This window comes from Saccoglossus kowalevskii, chromosome 19 (genome assembly GCF_978046115.1).
Source record: "Saccoglossus kowalevskii chromosome 19, keSacKowa6.1, whole genome shotgun sequence".
In the NCBI taxonomy this organism is placed as follows: domain Eukaryota; kingdom Metazoa; phylum Hemichordata; class Enteropneusta; family Harrimaniidae; genus Saccoglossus; species Saccoglossus kowalevskii.
In genome coordinates this window covers 2,238,099-2,255,633 of record NC_140659.1, presented here as the reverse complement: position 1 = coordinate 2,255,633, position 17,535 = coordinate 2,238,099, and the positions used below count along the sequence as shown (strand labels likewise).

The window sequence follows — 17,535 nt, the reverse complement described above, 5'->3', positions numbered from 1 at the left end:
CTTTAATAAATCATATTTCATCTTATTTACCTCCATAACCATGACAACTATTTTGAATTCTTTGCAAGTGATTTATATTTGGTTCCTCTAATTATTTGCATAAATAAAACAAGCAGCCTCTCGGCTGAGATAGCTCCGCTGTTAGCAATGCACATTTTAATTAAAGAACAGAAGATATCATTAGAAAATGAACAATATGTATAGTATCAAAGCAATGGGACTTGCTGTTTTCAACAAGAATTTAAAAATATCACTTTTCACCAAAAATGACAAAAACAATCATCAAAATTACATAATTGAAGATATCACCACGAAATTAACAAATCTGAAAGAGGTTCACATGTAGTACCTATATATGTAATATCAAAGCAATTGGACTTGTGGTTTTTAACAAGAAGTCGAAAATAACACTTTTTACCAAAAATGACAAAAATATTCACCAAAATTAGAGAATTAAAGATATCATTACAAAATGAACAAATCTGAAAGAGGTCCACATGTAGTACCTATATATGTAATATCAAAGCAATCAGACTTGTGGTTTTTAACAAGAAGTCGAAAATATCACTTTTTACCAAAAATGACAAAAATATTCACCAAAATTAGAGAATTAAAGATATCATTACAAAATGAACAAATCTGAGAGAGGTCCACATGTAGTACCTATATATGTAATATCAAAGCAATTAGACTTGCGGTTTTTAACAAGAAGTCGAAAATATCACTTTTTACTAAAAATGACAAAAATATTCACCAAAATTAGAGAATTGAAGATATCATTACAAAATGAACAAATCTGAGAGAGGTCTACCCAAGGTACATATACACCAAGTATCAAAGCATTCAGGCTTATAGTTTTCAAGAAGAAGTCAAAAAAGTAAAACATTGACACGGACGACGACGGACAATCACTCGTATGATAAGCTCGGCTCGACAAAGTTGACAGCGGAGCTAAAAACCTGTTTTTACTTATTTCATGTGCAGCATTTGACCTATTAAATTAGAGTGAAAAAGTTATCACTCCTTCTGTTGTGTTTCTTGATTTAGACACAAGTCATTTAAGAATTTGTTTTCCTGGTATAATATATTTTTCTAGGAGAGAAACTGAATTCTGAAATGGGTCTTTAGAAATTAAAAATCATACCACACAAACAAAATTTTGAATTGTGGCATAAGATTTTTACCATATAAACTAATGATAAATTGTTCCAAATTGCCCATTTTTATTCAAAAACTAGTTTAGTGACCATACTTTTTATCTAGATTTTGTGAACGGAATAAAATAAAGTCATATGGTAAAAGTCAAGTTTTAATGGTAGCCAACTACCTTTGCTAATAAGGTTCCAACAAATCAACTACTGGTAATGTGAATTTGTAGCCATGGTAACAGTTATTCCAATGCAAATTTATCATGTTGACTATTTCTTAATATAATGGGTAAGACATTTTCATGGAAAAAAAATGTTGGTTGGAAGATACAAGATGATGAGAGTATACAATTTGTACATACAAGGAATTGAAGTAATCTGGCAAATTGCGAGAAAATCACAGAACAAATGTATATTTCTAGAAAAACTGTATGCAAATGAGTTGAAACTGGTTTGTTCATCTCAGGCTGTTTACGCAAGTATCCTTGATTATTCTTTTTTAAAATTTCCAGGCATTCACAACATTCTGTGATGCCATTTGGTTTAAAGTATGTTTGACTAATGTGGTTCTCGCACTCTTCAATGCATATCACCAAACATTGAGTGCCAGTCCCTTATAAATCCTTGATAGTAATAATAAATTGATTTATACATGACTGTGCCAGCCAGACAACAGTCTCAGTGTTAACTGTGGAGTTAAAACGGAGGAAATTCTTTGAGAGATTCTGACAAAAGAGTAAATATACTTTAAAGGTCTATGACAATAAACTATAATGGGAACTGGTCTAGACAGTTTGATAAATTCGTCCCCCTCCCAACAGTTACAATTGGTGACAGTTGAGCTACCAGTAGCTGACCCGCTAACTGAGACCGGCTACTCGAACTAATGAGAAACACAGATGTTGGTCTTACAGTTATACATAAGGCAGCGGGTCTGCATAACTTAGCAAGATACGTGGCGGGCGTGAACAGTCGAAACCTTGGCCATTTTGTTATCCAAGGCTAGGTCATGGCATAAAACAACAAAGTAAAAATGTCAATACCCGGACAGAAATTGTCTTTCAGAGAACGGCAAAAGAATATATAAACTAAAAATCAACAGATTATTTCCCAGGCAAGTTGCAGACTAATTTTATGAAATTCGATCTGTAATCAGTCAGTAACGTCTCAACGAATTTATAGATGATGCCAAGGCATATTCAAGGCAGTAATTCAAAACATACAATTTGACATTTTTGGTGAATCCAGACACCTATTTACATGCGAAATATAGTGATCCACATTCGAGAACTAGTCTAGGAAAACTCAAGTCGGTTTATCCATGGAACTCCATGGTTTATTTTTTACCTCCATGGTTTATCCAAAGTTTTGAGTCCATGGCCAAATCTTGAGAAAAGTTACCTACCTTAGCCAAAGCCAAATCCACACACATCAGACATACTACGAGGACAATTACAGATAACACACGCATCTTGAACTTCTGTCACAATCCACAAAACTGAGTAAAAGCGACAAAGATCTGGGCGAAAAACTGATGACGTGTCGGTGAAATGGGATATCCAACTTCTCCGTGCAAGGAAGAAAGACTGGAAGAAAATTCTACCAAGACCCCGGCGGCGAAGTCTTTGTATATAAGACCCTTTAACTTACTAGAAATAGAATTAATCTTCTTAAAACTGTCTTGCACGCATTGCTCAATCTTCTAATATTACTAGAGACATTCTCCGTTTAATGACAGTTTTATTTCGTGTATAAACAAATGTATGAAAACATAAGATAACAAATTTAAACTTCTATGATATGATTAAATTCTTCCTGCTAGGGAGTCACAAACTTTTTTTTAAGTACCGGAATGCGTGATCGGGAGCGCTCATTTTGCCAAATAGGGGTTTTCAAGTAAACATTAATGATTTCAAGAATACCACGTATGCATTTAGACTAAAACTAAAGACATGAAGAAGAAAACTATTTTTAAAAGTGTATCTATTTGATTCATTTAAAACAGAAATGCATTAACGTTACACCCACAACAGTTTTAAAGATGCGTACCCCACATTAGAATGAACTGGGTTAATGACAGAATCCGATCTGTTGACATCGAAATTCCATTATCCATTCTTTGTCCTGCTTCGGTATTAGAACTTTCCACTCGAAAGAAAACTCGACTTTTACTAATGTTACGTACACAGAACAACCCAGACAGTATTCGTTTCAGACACCATGCATGGGGTTTGCTAAATTCAGTTTGGTTCAGTTAACCGACAGTTCACCTTACTGTGTATATGTGCACTACTGTCTGGACATCTCGCGTTATCACAGACCTTCACAACCCACCTGATCAGACATCAGCAGAGCTAGTTTACAAATACAATCTATTTATTATTACTACCTTCACTTCGCGGTGATTGGCTTTCGCAGTAAGTGAAATTGCAATACAACTAATTCAAATTGAAAGAAATTGCAATATAAAATATTACATCAGTGATATTTCTCAAAGGCGTATAATGTCAAACATATACACACTACATCACTCATAACTTAATACCGGTAAACAAAATGACGAAGAATTACAAACAGATTAATTTATAATTGTTTTGTGTAATGCCAAGAATGATTCTATTGAAATTCCATTAAAAATCACATGTACTACAATATGAGTTTTGATTAGAGACAGAATTTTTTTAGCATGAGCGTGGTAGTTATAGTAAATTGTAAAACAGTAATACACACCATGTCCTGCTGTCCTCCTAGCTGTTCCTAAGGATGTAGAAGCAGCAGCGTCGTCTACTCGTCGGTTCATTACAGTGTCTCAGTAATCGTATGCCTGGTAAAAGAAGAGAAAATATGCATTGACTATTATGTAATACATGATAAATAAAAAAATACAATATGGAATACTAGTAGATGGGATAACTAAGTTCCAAGACTAAATATTGTTCGACCAGATTACATTTTGTAATATTAGTGGAAAACATAATATATTAGAATTTTGTATACTTTACGTATAGATTACATCATGATGCAGACATGTTTTTGTTTTAATTTCCATGATTTACATGCATAATAAAATATTAGTTGAATTCCACGTCTTATAACAATCTGATTAAAATATTATGTATTGTACGGCGTGTATTTTATTTTATATATTTTACTTTTACTACTTTTTTTTAATTATCTTGTATTTTTGTTACGTACTTGTGATTCGGTATAATGATAGAATAGAATAGAATAGAATAGAATAGAATAGAATAGAATAGAATAGAATAGAATAGAAATAAAATAAAATAAAATAAAATAAAATAAAATAAAATAAAATAAAATAAAATAAAATAAAATAAAATAAAATAAAATAAAAAAAAAATAAAAAAAAATAAAAAAATGAAAAAATAAATAAAACTATGATCTTATTTTGAATCAGCTTGGTCTAATAAATGCCCAATTAACAGTTATAATATTAAAAACAATTGTTGTCTTCCATCAAGTCAAGTTTGTATTAGAAAATCGACCAATCACATTGTTTAGATTGGAAAAGCCTTGCTGTGGGTCCATAGCTCTTCTTTTGCCGGTCTTTAGTATTTGTGATGGTATTTTAGTCATTTCTGGTACATTTGGTGTCATTACGTTTGCTATTTTCAGATATTAGAATTTTTATAGACACAGAAGAGCTATGATTCCTCCCAAACGCGCGACGCCAAATAGCATCGCAAATACAAGTCGATAAAAGTACACCATTTTCATATAGCACGCAATACGAAACTATGACCGATCGATAGTATGTTTATTGAACACTCGCAAGCAAGAAATTCTGTTTGAAGTAGTTTTTCCGGGATTTAGTTCGCTTAACCGTTCGCAATTCTAGTGACAGCCTTTTTTTTTAGGTCAAACGAGAACAAAATTATTTGACTGAATAAAGTCACTGTACTAGAACTTTCCTCGGAAAGTGAAACATCTAAAACGCCAGGAAATGGTCGTATGCTACTACGCAATAGACTTCGTGGTATTTACTGTTGTCTATTTCCCCTGTATCCTACACGCATGAAAATACATCTATTTGTACATTTCTCTCAAAAACCGTGGGCAGTACATCTGCTAGCAGACGACGACGAGTAGTTTGCTTTATGGAAGTATCCAACAAGTTATCGGGAATACCTTCTCCAGTGAGATCTTACTGTCCTCGTTGTCGCTGGAGTTACGTGTGGTCTGGAGCACTAAATCCCGGGAAAAGTTTAATAAAGTTTAATAAAAATATTATCGATTGGCGTTAGCTTTGATGGTGTGATGCGAGAAAATATTCTGCTTTCAAGTTTATTGACTTTTATTGCCATTTGGCGTCGCACGTTTGTGTTGCGCAAGACTATGAGAGGAACCATAGATCTTCTGTGTCGATAACAATTTTATAATTTGAAAATAACGAATTTAATGATACAACATATATGCCTAAAATACCACCACAAAGATAACAACCAACACAAGAAGAGATAAGAAAAAACAAACAATCACATTGTCAAGTCTGAAGTTGAAAAAAATCTCACAAGGAAAAAAGGCAAGAAAAAAAATTGCCATGTTGGTGGAGGGAGAACGAACAGACGATGACAATTGAAATATTTCACGACAGTGATTCAATAGTGAAACATTTGTTTTAAGACCTGCTATTGGTTGATAGATGTCTTTAGGGTGCAAATGTTTCAATTGGATGGCAGTTGGAATTTTTAAATTTTCTCGCCGTCAACACAAATTTGAATCACCAGAGCTAAAAAGAGATGCTCAGTTCTTTTTTGGTGTTTTAATGCAGTTAATATTTATTACGAGTAGGGTTATTGCGTCTCACGTATTTCGTGTGATCGTTTCTCGATCACTAAAAGACGGACCGTAATAGCGTTACCGCCGAAAAACAGACTAGAGTAGAACTATGAATGCAGATTATATTTTCAACAAAATAATTTACGACAGTGACTGATCAAATGGAAATACTAGTAGTTTGTCATTCAAACCGAGGAATCACGAAAAAACATCGTGGTGTCTTTTCACTTACCAGATAATCCGTGTAAGGAAAGCAGTTATGTGTTATATTCCTTGTATGCCCGGATGCAGATTTTAGTCCAGTCGATAAGCGTGCGATTAATTGCTACAGAAAAACTGATCTAAGTATCAGTTGCGAAATATCCCCTTAAACAACTTACCAAGTCAACCAATCGTGTTGTATATTCACTATTTGCTCCAACTTACTTATTTTTCTAGTCAGTGGTTACGTAACAGTCTTTAACATAGCAATAAGAGCACCTGTACGGGCAACTATGTAAAACAAATGATATTTTACTGCGTTCTCTGTTCAGATACACAGATATTTATAATTAGAATTTATACCATTATCTTATCCTTCACAGTAGTCATTCAATGATGGCGGAGTCGCAGTGGTCGCTTTTAGGATTGTGCTCACAGTCTATGCAGTATTTTATCACTCAAATCTACCTACGTCACTTACATAAGTCAGTGTCAATGAAAAAAGGAATAATCAAAGTGTTCTTGAAGAAAAAAATCCAAAATGCGAACAAGACTAGGCAGTTAGATAATACAAATACCTAGTTTTTTACGCATGTTAAGCTCCGGTGTGTCTATCTGTCTGTAATCTATTTAATATATATGTTCGCATGTGTGTCTGATACGCCGACTACAAGTAACTGTTCAAACTGAGTCGGAGATACACCAAGTACAACTTATCTGCGTACTTACTGTGCCAAACATACACCCAGACCATGGACCATGCCTAGACTAACTTGTGTGCCTGCGTAAAAGAATACTGATACTTGTTTATAACGTATTGCTCCCTGGGAATGTACTTGAATATAACTGTAGAGACGAGCAAACAGTTCACTATATACTGACAGTAATGTCTTTTTTTAAAGAAATACGAAAATTGTGATGCCGAAATGTGTTGATGCGACTTGATGCGAAATCATCTCAAACTGATTTAACAGGTAAATATAATAAAACAACAATTAAATAAATTTGTAAATAAAAATGTAATTCATTGTTAATTACTACTAGTAAATGTATTTTTAAATTTGGATGAACATTTAGTATGGAATAATACAGGTCAGCCAAAATTATGTTAAACACATGTTTATTTAAAAGTACATTTAAACGTTTTTGTGTTTTTATTGAATCTCCGCGATAACATCTGAGACAAAAAAGTGACTCTGGAATGATTCATTTTGTTTTGAATTAAATTTCCCAAAATATTCAAGAATTGAATATAGTTACTGGTCGCCATTTTTCCAAACTGTTCTGCGTAATCTGTGATATATTTTCAAATAAATATACAGGTTCAAGTATCCTCGGGCGGGGCTACGTCACAAGACGGCGTTCCACGTTGCTAAGACGCGCACCACTGTACATGCATTTCTATGGGCTCTTTTCGCGCTGCTGTGGAACGCCGGTCGAGCCGGTGAAAATTCGAGAAAACAACACAAACTCAACTTTGAAGTAATACTGAACAACCAAATTTATTCATGTTACACTAAATTTCCACCGCCAGGGTTGCCAAGCGTAGCTGCAGTTCTGTAGCTCTGGATTTCGCTGGTGTCCGTTTTTGGCGTTTTCTGTTGCATCGGTAGTCTGATTCGGTCGTCTATTGGTAATTGCGAAACCCTAGAGCTACAGTACGAGACGTAGTCAGTTACCATACCGGACGACACAAATCCGTGTCGGCCAGGTTATTGACACTTTATTAGCAAAATTGGCTGTCTACGCTCACCTGTGTATGATCGATCGTTATCTAAACACATTTGACAACTATTCTGATTTGGATGTTCTAAATTACCGACGTTATCTACTAAAATCAGACGAATACCGGCGAAAACCCACTATTTACGCTTCAAGGTCAGCCATCTTGGAAATTTTGACCCATGACGTCACGGCGCGTCATAGTCTCGCAATTTCACGAATAAGCCACTCGATTGGAGTTGTGTTGAGATTTAATGAATATTATGGATGAAAACAACCACAAATATATATGCAATGTATAAAAAAAATCGAAACATGGTATCAGAAATAAAATAACATAATATAAATTAATAATTGTATTATTTTAATTATTTATTTTGAAAAAAAAAATGATAATAATAAAAATGAATTGTGGGTATTTTCTCACACAAGCCAGTGTTGTACAATAAAATGAGTTCATACACAACAGAAGTTGTGAGGCAGTTGTTTGGCGTTAAGATGGAAACCTTATTAGGTTATGAGTTGAAGAAGGACCAACTGGAGCTCATAACAAATATTATGAATAAAAGGCATACCATGGGCATATTGCCTACAGGTTTTGGTAAATCTGATGTATACATCACCCCGCCTTTATTGTTGGACCAAGCAGAGCCTGGTATTCACCACATATCCCTGGTTGTGAGTCCACTAAAAAGTTTGGTTATGGATCAAGTGGCCAACTGGTCATTAAAAGGAATAAAATGTGCTGGCATTGTAAACAGAGATGAAATGGAGGTGGAGACCATTGAGGGTGAGTTTATTTATTTTTGCTCTCAAAATAAAAATTAACCAGAAATAAAGTTTTTTTTATAGAAGTAGCTCATAATAAAAATAATAATAACTTTGTTACACAACCAAAAAATAAAATATCTTTTATCAAAAGTGACTCAAATTTTTTTCTATTATTTTTTAAGGTCTGAAAAGAGGAAGATACAGTGTAATTTTTATGTCACCAGAGAGTGTTTTGGAAATAGATGACTGGTCATTTATTTTAGAATCAGAAATATACACGAAAGGCGTATGTCTTGTAGCACTGGATGAGGCTCATGTTATTTGCACATGGTAATAAATTTAGTTAGTGAATTTATTTTACACATCCATATTTTATACAGAATTAAACTTATCCTATGACATTCCTAAGTTACTATAAATTCAGGTAAAAGTAATGGCAAAAATTAGTTTATAATACAAGAAATCGTTGTTATGATGTCATGTCCATGTTATTAGCTCAAAAGCTTATAGAAAGTTTATGGAATTAACCATGTTTGTCCCTGCATGAACACAGATGTCTTTTAAAGAGGAAAGTTTCAATTTCATTGCACTTGATGTTTATTTCTATGGGAGTGGCAGTCTCTTGTTTTCTATTGTTATGGTAATCTCATTGCCATATTTACTTCAAGATAAATCCAATTAAATAATTTCCCCTTTTGTTAGTATCTCGGACACTGCTGATCCAATTTAGCTGAACTTTGGTACACATGTACAGTTGAATAGACTGAAGAGGAATTATAATTCTGTAACATTAATTAGGTTACTGATCAATTAATTTTTTGTTAATATCTTATGAACTAATAGTCGAAATGACTCCAAACTTAGTATAAACAAACTTTATATTTTCTTACCAGGTGTGCACTATGCAGCTTAATTAACAATCTCATTTGCATATTTAATTAATTTTGAATTTTTATTGATATCTGTGAACTTGGTTTTAGCATACTTTATATTTCCATATAAGATATGCACTATTGAGATGCAACTTAATTAATTAGCTTATTTGCATATTTAATTAAACTTCTATCGGTAGTGTTATTGACTAAACATGGTATAAGCATACTTATACATTTCCATATGAGCTTTGCACCATGCATGCCATATAGAGTTTCAATTCAATTAACGGGTTCTTTTGCATATTTTATTATTTTGATTTATATATCTCGTGAACTGTTAGTCCAAATGTGACAAAATTTTTAATAGCGACGTAGTGTTTAGCTATAAGAAATGTACTCTTGATTTTTAATTTAATCAATGTGCTCATTAGCATATTGATTTTTGAATTTTTGTTGATATTTTGTGAACTGTTAGTTTAAATGTGACTAAAAAACATACTGTGTATTAATCTATGAGGAATGCACTATCGAGTTCACTTAATGAGTCGCTTTGCAGGTTTAACTGATATTTAAGTTTTGTTAGTATCTTATAAACTACTGAAATTTATTGTGACTGAACTTGGCAGGTGATGGGTATAATATGTAGTTATGAGTTGCCACCTAATTAATAGCTCATTTACATATTTAATTGTGTTTTTATCTCCCTCATACATGGGAGCATTTTTTTCATTGTACATTGCATTGAACAAATTTATATTGTTGCATACAAATATTTATACTTGATTCTAGATTATGTTAAATGAGTTTGGTAACTACCCTGGTCATATTACAAAAAAAAGGAACACAAAAACCAATGTTGAATTTGTGAATCTGTGTTCTTATTTTCAAAAATATGCTATGCCTTTCATTTGATACATGCTTATATCATATATTCATGGAAGTTTCATAATACCTGTAGGGGAGAAACTTTTAGGCCTGTTTACAAGCGAGTTGGAGATTTCCGAGGCCATTTCACAGGAGCAAGTTTGGCCATATTGAGTGCTACATGCACAGATAAAGTACAGAAGATTATTTTAAACACCTTGCATTTAGAAGACAAAGAAGTTTTTACAATAGCTAGGCATCCTGACAGGTAAATAACTACAATATTACATAATGTTGATCTTTATTTTAGAATAGTTAAAATGTTTAATGTAAGAAAATGTCATTTTATATAGGCCTAATATTTATTTATCAATGAAGAGTCAGCCAGGAATGAAGTTTTTAGAGGATGTTAGGTGGTATATTGATGAAATTAAATTAATGGGGAAAAATGCAAGAAAAGCAATTATATACATGAGGTCTGTATTTTTAATTAATCTATGTTGCATATAATCAAATATTCGGTAACAAAAGATAAAAGTTTCTCTCACGAACAAATTTTTATTAGTCTTTGAAGTAAATATTTTTGTAAACTAATTAATTTTATGCTAATAAATGTTTTGTTTTCACATATATTATATTGCATGCTTGTTCTTTTGTTATGTTTCTGTATATACATTTACACTGTAATTGGAGTAAAAAAAAATAATTACATGTTCTGACATTATTGGAAATGTACTGCATTGTCACTCTGCACAAAACCATGAACATTTTTACAAAAAAATAAATTAACTTGGAGGTTTCCTGTTAAGACTATAGCACAATTAGATGCCATTTGAAAGACAACACTTTTTAAGAGTTTATTTTATCCGTACATGATTTACTTATAAACTACAAACACAGTGTAATCAAAATATTAACTTTGAAGTTTTACATGTATATTGCTGCATCAGTAAATACTGTAAAATACTTAAATTTAGCTGGAATTAATTTTCCCTGAAAAGACTTTTTGGATGTTTTGTATGGCATTTTTTTCACTGATTTTTGGTGATTTGAATGTAAAATAAAGGAAAAAAAGGTATATTCACTGAATCACTCCTTCAGCGGAAATAGTGAAAATTAAATCCAACCGAAAATAAAGTATTTTACAGTATACTGATAAGTGTGGCATTAACAGGCTAAAATATAATGTATAGCCCTTAATTGCCAGAGTGGGTATTCACAATATGGACTAGACCAGGTCTAAATATTTCATCTTCTGTTTACCTCCTCTCAGCGAATTATACATGATTATTATCAGAAATTAAAAATAACTTTATTAGAAGTACATCATCAGTAGAAGTACATCCAAAATGATATTTTTTGTAAAACTTGATCACTTAAAGGGCAATACTAGTCATCATACTGTGCTTGAGCAAGGTCAAACTCCATGCAGTTTGTTGACAACACACCCCATGATGCAATGTTTACATTAGCAATACAAATACAACTGTGACTGAAAGAGAGCTTCCATAAAGTTAAAGAAATAAGGGAAATGTGCTTGCTTGGTTCAATTTTTGTAAGAAAAGTGATGTGTTAACGGTAAATCATAAATTGTTTATTAACACAAACGATGCACATGAGCAGTGCGATGACTATCACTTTTTAATTAAAGTATGACGTTTTGATTTCATAGTATTACATGGTTACAATGTATTATATAAGCAAATGTTCTACTAATAGGGCTACTAACAGTATAAATTAATTTAATGTCAAATTTAACACTACTGTGTTGTCAATACAAATTCCAGAACTCAAACCCAAACTGGTAGACAGTGGAGTAATATCATGAATTACTTGGGCAACCATGCATACATTGACCAGAAAAAAAATGTAAGATGTAGAATGGTCGATGTCTTTCATGCCAATGTGGAATTAGAGGACCAGAAAAGAGTACTGGAGAACTTTGCTCTATCAGACAGCACAATCAGATGCGTTGTTGCTACTGTTGCATTTGGCATGGGGATCAATATCCCAGATGTCGATTTGGTACTGCACTGGGGAGGGAGCAATAATATTTTGCAATATTGGCAAGAAGTTGGGCGATGTGGGAGAGATGTCACAAGGAAGGGTGAGGCTTACTGTTATGCAGTTAAAACCGATATTGTAAGGTGTGACGAAGATATGAAGAAACTTTGCAATAACTTGAATACAGGCAAAATGAAGTGTCTCAGAATTGCAATTCTTCAAGAGCTGACAATACCTGAAATGGATGCAGAATACCTGAAGGGTCTCACTAACCGAGATAGGTGTACACAAGCATGTGGGGAAAAATGTACATGTCATCACTGTGTATGTTGCTGTATCTGTAGAGGAGCCTGTCCATGCCAACATTTATCAGCTGGAGTATAGCCATACAACCCCTTCACACTAATCCAAACTTCATTACAACATATATTGACCACATGCATTATCTAATATTGATACATTTGAGTGTAATAATGACACTGATTTGCAGAAATAAACAACTCAACTTTCCATCCTTTTCAAAACATATTGTAAGGTCTGAACATTGCTACCCAAATCTGCATATTTATCATTCTTGTAGAAGAATGGCAGGACTTACAATGGGCCATACTAGTTTATATCTGCACCCTTTGTTGATGAGGCAGAATTTTCCAAAAATATTATGGGAAAAATATTTCATAATTCAGGTTGTATACTTGTTTGATAAAAGAGACCAGGAAATCTTATGTATGGAAACAACTATCAAGGTGACACAAATGAACTCCCTAACACTACAAGGATTATACTTTTGGATTTCCATCATATCATATGGTGAATTGTGATTTGGAAATATAACTATGCATGAAGGGGTGCAGATATAAACTGGAATGACCCAATACTGTGTAATACTTTATTTTCACGTAATTTTATTTTTAAGCCATAATACAAAACAGTAAAAATCTAATATCAACACTTAATGTCTAAAAACTGTCTTTCCTATACTTTACATTGTGTCTAGATATAAATAAAACATATGTACACTTGTCAACAGATGTTGTGATAATATTCATGAAAAACGTATATAGAATATCATGGAAACAAAGTATGTATTGGTGGCAAAATACAGTGCTGCAGTGACCATTTTGGCAAATTGCTAGCCTTCCCCACATATATTTTGGCGCTATTTATTGTAATTGATGTTACTCAGTTGGGAGACAACTTCTTTCAGCATCTAAATTTGTAGAATATTTGTGCAATCTGGTTCTTAATTTCTGTGGCATTTCTATTGTGATTTTGTTTTCAAAGTCAGGAAAATCTTTATGCCGCCTGCCATCCACTACATCAAAAAGGCCATCATGTCTGTATGTTAAAATAAATTTCCTAACATCATCTACATAAGATTCTTTGGATGCTCTTGTCCTTGAAATATGAATGTCAATGACCTTAGAAAAATAGGCTTGGTCCATCTTAGAGCCCAGATTCCCGACCAATTGACTGGTACGTGCAACTTGAGAATCACTGTACTGTCCATGTGTGTGCTTCAAGTTATCTGAAAAAATATTAAAGCAAGTTTAGTGTGTGCTTTCTGTCTGCAGAAATACTTTTAACCAAATTGTATGTACATGTACACTGTAAAACGTGTCTTTTTAGCAAGCATGATATATTGGCTGATTTAGCTAAGCTGTTATGTAGTTAATGTAATTATACAGTTCATGATTCAATTGGGTTTATGGCTATTGAAAAGACATCTAAAGATGTATTTAACACATAAAAGACAAATACGGTATGTAGATAATTCAAAGTGTTGTATAGGATCTTTAGGGTGACAATTATATCTGGTGATATTAAAAAGCTGATTAGTATATTCATTGTTTAGGTTAATTTTAGAACTGTATGTTGGGCTAAAACAAAATGTACCTATACTTTGGTTGTGCTCCAAATAGCTCATTAATTGCTTGACCATGTATAATTATTCATTTCAAATTGCATTATGTATCCCATTTCATGCAAGATCTGTTAAGAGTTTAACTTTAGTCAGAGAGACTTACCTTTGAATTCATTATTTAGGAATTCATTTACCAAATCTAATGGAATATTATGTCCAGCTCCACCTGTCAAATTTGCAGTCCTGTTATACTTTAGTTCATGGCTAATTCTTTGTGTCATCCAACCATTTATGCCTATAAATGTGATTTTATATTGTCTTAATAACTTTGCATGTGTGGTTATTTATTTGCCCATGATGATTAACTGTAAAAACTAGCACCATAGTGCATGATCTCTAATAAGAAACCAATCTACTCTTAATCAGAGTATCTGTAAATCTTGCATAGTAAAAGCTTATGTTTTACTGTACATATTTTGTAGACATTATTGGGGCAGTGGTACCAGTACTAGCACTCTCAGAATTGTATTGAAAATAAAAGACAATTTAATGTAAAATTTTGTTCAATTATTCACACCAACATTTTTTTCAAACTTGAAACATGAAGAAAACTATTATTTGGAGAGGTAAAAATGTTCTTCTCTGCAACGTTGTGCTTTGCCAATTATGGGTGTCTGGGTTTATACAAGCTTTCAGATTTTGTCTGTAGTGGTGATAATAGTGAGAGATACCTTGTGATGGAGACTTTTGACTTGCAACTTTTACCGTATTTTCTCTATTAAAAGAGCATCTCCAATTGTAAGCCAACAGTTGCATTGATTGTATACTGATTTATTAAATTGTATGATTTATCAAAATATCACCTTATCAGTACCTCTGTCATTTACACTAGTACCGATATGTGCTATTAATAGAGCAAATACAGTAATTATGTACCTCTATGCACTTAATCATGTTATAATTATAGCAACATATCATTACCTGCCAATAATCTGTGCCCAAGTATAAGATACTTGTAGTGATTGTTTGACCAAAAATCAATCATATTGATTCTCCAGGTCCGCATCATTGCCTCACCATCATTTTCTCTTTCCGAATCTTTTTCACAGAAATACTTCAAACCTTTCCAGGTCAATGCAGTGGTGTACTCTGCAATGTGATCCTTTTTATCTGATGCTTCTTTATACTTGTAACAGGCAACTGAACAATACCAGTCATCAACTAGATAATAAAATGTTGTCAGATGAACAAAATGTAATAGCTGTGTGGCTGTCTGTTACAAGTTTGTCTATAGGTTAGCAAACATAATTAAAGTACAAATTTAAAACACTTCTTCATTTGAATGTAAGCAAGCAAATACACTGCAGCTACCAATTTATATTTACATAATGACAACAAGTTCTGAATCATACAGCTTATCTGTATTCTTAAATAAATATACATGAGAAGGTAATTATATAGTCTACAAAAGAAAGTGTCTATGGGCTTGATGAATGTATATATATTACCTGGCAACTCAACTAATCCTTTGCAGTCAACATGAAAACGTTCACCATTCAGACAGTTATTACCGGCCATACATTTAACAACTTCTATACCAGGTTGATACACCTTACAACAAAATGAAACACTTTTTTCACAGTCTGGTGAACACCACCACTCTTCATCTTCTCCTGGAAGGTTATCTTCTTCTAAATTTACACATTCAATGTGGTACCACCTTCCTAATGCACAACTTTTGCCAGCGGAACATTCAATCCAGGTTTCACAATCCACACCTTTTTTAAAACAAAAATTTAAACATAAATACTTGTGACACCTTACTTTGACATATACTAAAGATAATGAATAACATGAAGAACCCAATACATAACCCCCACAAAATTATGTTTTTGTGTTAACACAACACACTAGCAGTAGTACAAGCCCTTTAAAGCAGAGTGAAAAAAAATCATTTTAAAAACATGATGTTGGTACACAAGTTTATTTTTTATATTTTATCTCACTTTTTGACTACTTTTAGCTTTGATGTTAATTTCTGAGTAAAAAAATGAAAATTAATCATTCACACTGTGACCAGAAACACTATAGTTATTATTATTTTTTTGTGCACTTGATGAAGATTACTAAGAAAATTATTAGTAAGTAAGCTTCATACAAATTCACTAGGTATAGAACCAACAATTATTTTTTGGCAATTTCACGTTGGTTATAGTCCAATTTAACACACATACTGACTACCACCCGATATTGTTAGTGGCCAGGAGAAAAAATGAATTTGGAAATTTATAGAAAGTCTTGTGATTGAGAAAATTGTGACATAAATTTATAGAATACCTTCATCTGGGTCACATATGCAGAATACTCTTGCATCTTCTTCATCATCACTATCAGCAGCTTGTGAAATAGAACAAGTATCTATAACGGGCCACAAATGTGTAACTACATTCTTTGATACAGTCTGTAGGTATTGTTGTCTCAACTCTTTCCTTTCTTCACAAGGAGAATTTGCAGGTTTGTCATCAATATCATCTAATCCCAACAGTTTGATGCAAAGCAGTGACACCAATCCCTCAGTAGTGAATGTTAATAAATCTGTCACTTCATTCATGTTATCCATTACTTTGGTTTTCACATTTTTGTGTTTAAAAACAGTCTTTATATTGTATAAAGTGCCTTTACTGCCAGCACTTTTAGCATTATACATCTTATCCATGATGTCCTAGAAAATATAAAGTTTTACTAATTACTACAATACCATTAAGATATAAACTTTGTATCTAAGGAAATTATGATACTGATCACCAAGTTGTGTAGTATTATTCATACAATAAATTACACGAATCAAGATGCACATGACTGTATAGTTCCATACATTTATGCCTGCAACTAGAATATAAAATGCTGTTGTTTAACTCAGTTAGAGAAGCACTTTTAATACAGCAAAATGCAATATGTACTAATAATACTAATATGACATAAGAGCAGAGGTAGATTCTTACTTGTAATACAATGCCACGTCTATGAAACTCCTGTGGAGCCGGTTCAAGTCCAGCTAGCCTATTAGCTGGGTCTTCACTAGCAGCCATAGATATGCGGGCATCAATCATTCTTTCAACTGACTGTTGATCACCATTACACAGTATAGTATATGGGGTTCCATCTGGCTGCATTGGCACATACTTTTTCAGGTGTTTCATTATTGCAAGCACCCCTTTGCTACTCCCTGGGTTTTCTTGCACTACTCCTGAATTTATCTGTTTACAATGATAAAGAAAGAATACAT

The 17,535-nt window shown here is 32.9% G+C and overlaps 3 protein-coding genes and 1 long non-coding RNA gene across 6 annotated transcripts in view; 1 reads left to right on the top strand and 3 right to left on the bottom strand.

The window, feature by feature from the left end:
• Nucleotides 1–2,810, bottom strand: part of LOC102803422 (SPARC) — a 28,625-nt gene extending 25,815 nt beyond the window's left edge. For both annotated transcript variants that reach the window (XM_085493611.1, XM_085493612.1), the window contains exon 1: nt 2,554–2,810. In XM_085493611.1, the coding sequence (XP_085349737.1) occupies nt 2,554–2,619 (66 nt within the window). In that variant the 5' untranslated portion in view covers nt 2,620–2,810. The remainder of the gene's footprint in view (nt 1–2,553) is intronic.
• Nucleotides 2,811–3,878: 1,068 nt separating this feature from the next.
• Nucleotides 3,879–6,384, bottom strand: LOC144358580 (uncharacterized). 2 transcript variants are annotated; one of them, XR_013421879.1, is made up of 2 exons: nt 6,329–6,384; nt 3,879–3,972 (listed from the first exon to the last, which is right to left on the bottom strand). It is a non-coding gene; the product is annotated as an uncharacterized LOC144358580 (long non-coding RNA). The 2 variants fall into 2 exon arrangements; XR_013421880.1 differs by having other exon boundaries at nt 6,181–6,366.
• A 1,333-nt stretch (nt 6,385–7,717) lies between these two features.
• Nucleotides 7,718–14,806, top strand: LOC146730231 (ATP-dependent DNA helicase Q1-like). The gene is made up of 3 exons (XM_085493972.1): nt 7,718–8,972; nt 10,476–10,649; nt 12,169–14,806. Exons 1-3 carry the CDS (start codon nt 8,857–8,859, stop codon nt 12,767–12,769), a joined length of 891 nt encoding a protein of 296 aa, XP_085350098.1. The 5' UTR covers nt 7,718–8,856; the 3' UTR covers nt 12,770–14,806.
• Nucleotides 13,271–17,500, bottom strand: LOC146730230 (uncharacterized). Its single transcript, XM_085493971.1, has 6 exons — nt 17,252–17,500; nt 16,587–16,971; nt 15,758–16,027; nt 15,231–15,470; nt 14,413–14,544; nt 13,271–13,913 (listed from the first exon to the last, which is right to left on the bottom strand). The coding sequence occupies exons 1-6, from the start codon at nt 17,447–17,449 to the stop codon at nt 13,564–13,566; spliced, it is 1,575 nt and encodes a 524-aa protein (XP_085350097.1). The 5' UTR covers nt 17,450–17,500; the 3' UTR covers nt 13,271–13,563.
• Nucleotides 17,501–17,535: the final 35 nt, after the last annotated feature.

Coding starts and splice junctions, on each gene's coding strand:
- LOC146730230 (XM_085493971.1), bottom strand. CDS start 17,449: ATGAAACACCTGAAAAAGTATGTGCCAATGCAGCCAGATGGAACCCCA. Junction 16,972..17,251: donor GACGTGGCATTGTATTACAA/GTAAGAATCTAC, acceptor TATATTTTCTAG/GACATCATGGATAAGATGTA. Junction 13,914..14,412: donor CCTAAATAATGAATTCAAAG/GTAAGTCTCTCT, acceptor ATATTTTTTCAG/ATAACTTGAAGCACACACAT.
- LOC146730231 (XM_085493972.1), top strand. CDS start 8,857: ATGTCACCAGAGAGTGTTTTGGAAATAGATGACTGGTCATTTATTTTA. Junction 8,973..10,475: donor GCTCATGTTATTTGCACATG/GTAATAAATTTA, acceptor TAATACCTGTAG/GGGAGAAACTTTTAGGCCTG. Junction 10,650..12,168: donor ATAGCTAGGCATCCTGACAG/GTAAATAACTAC, acceptor TACAAATTCCAG/AACTCAAACCCAAACTGGTA.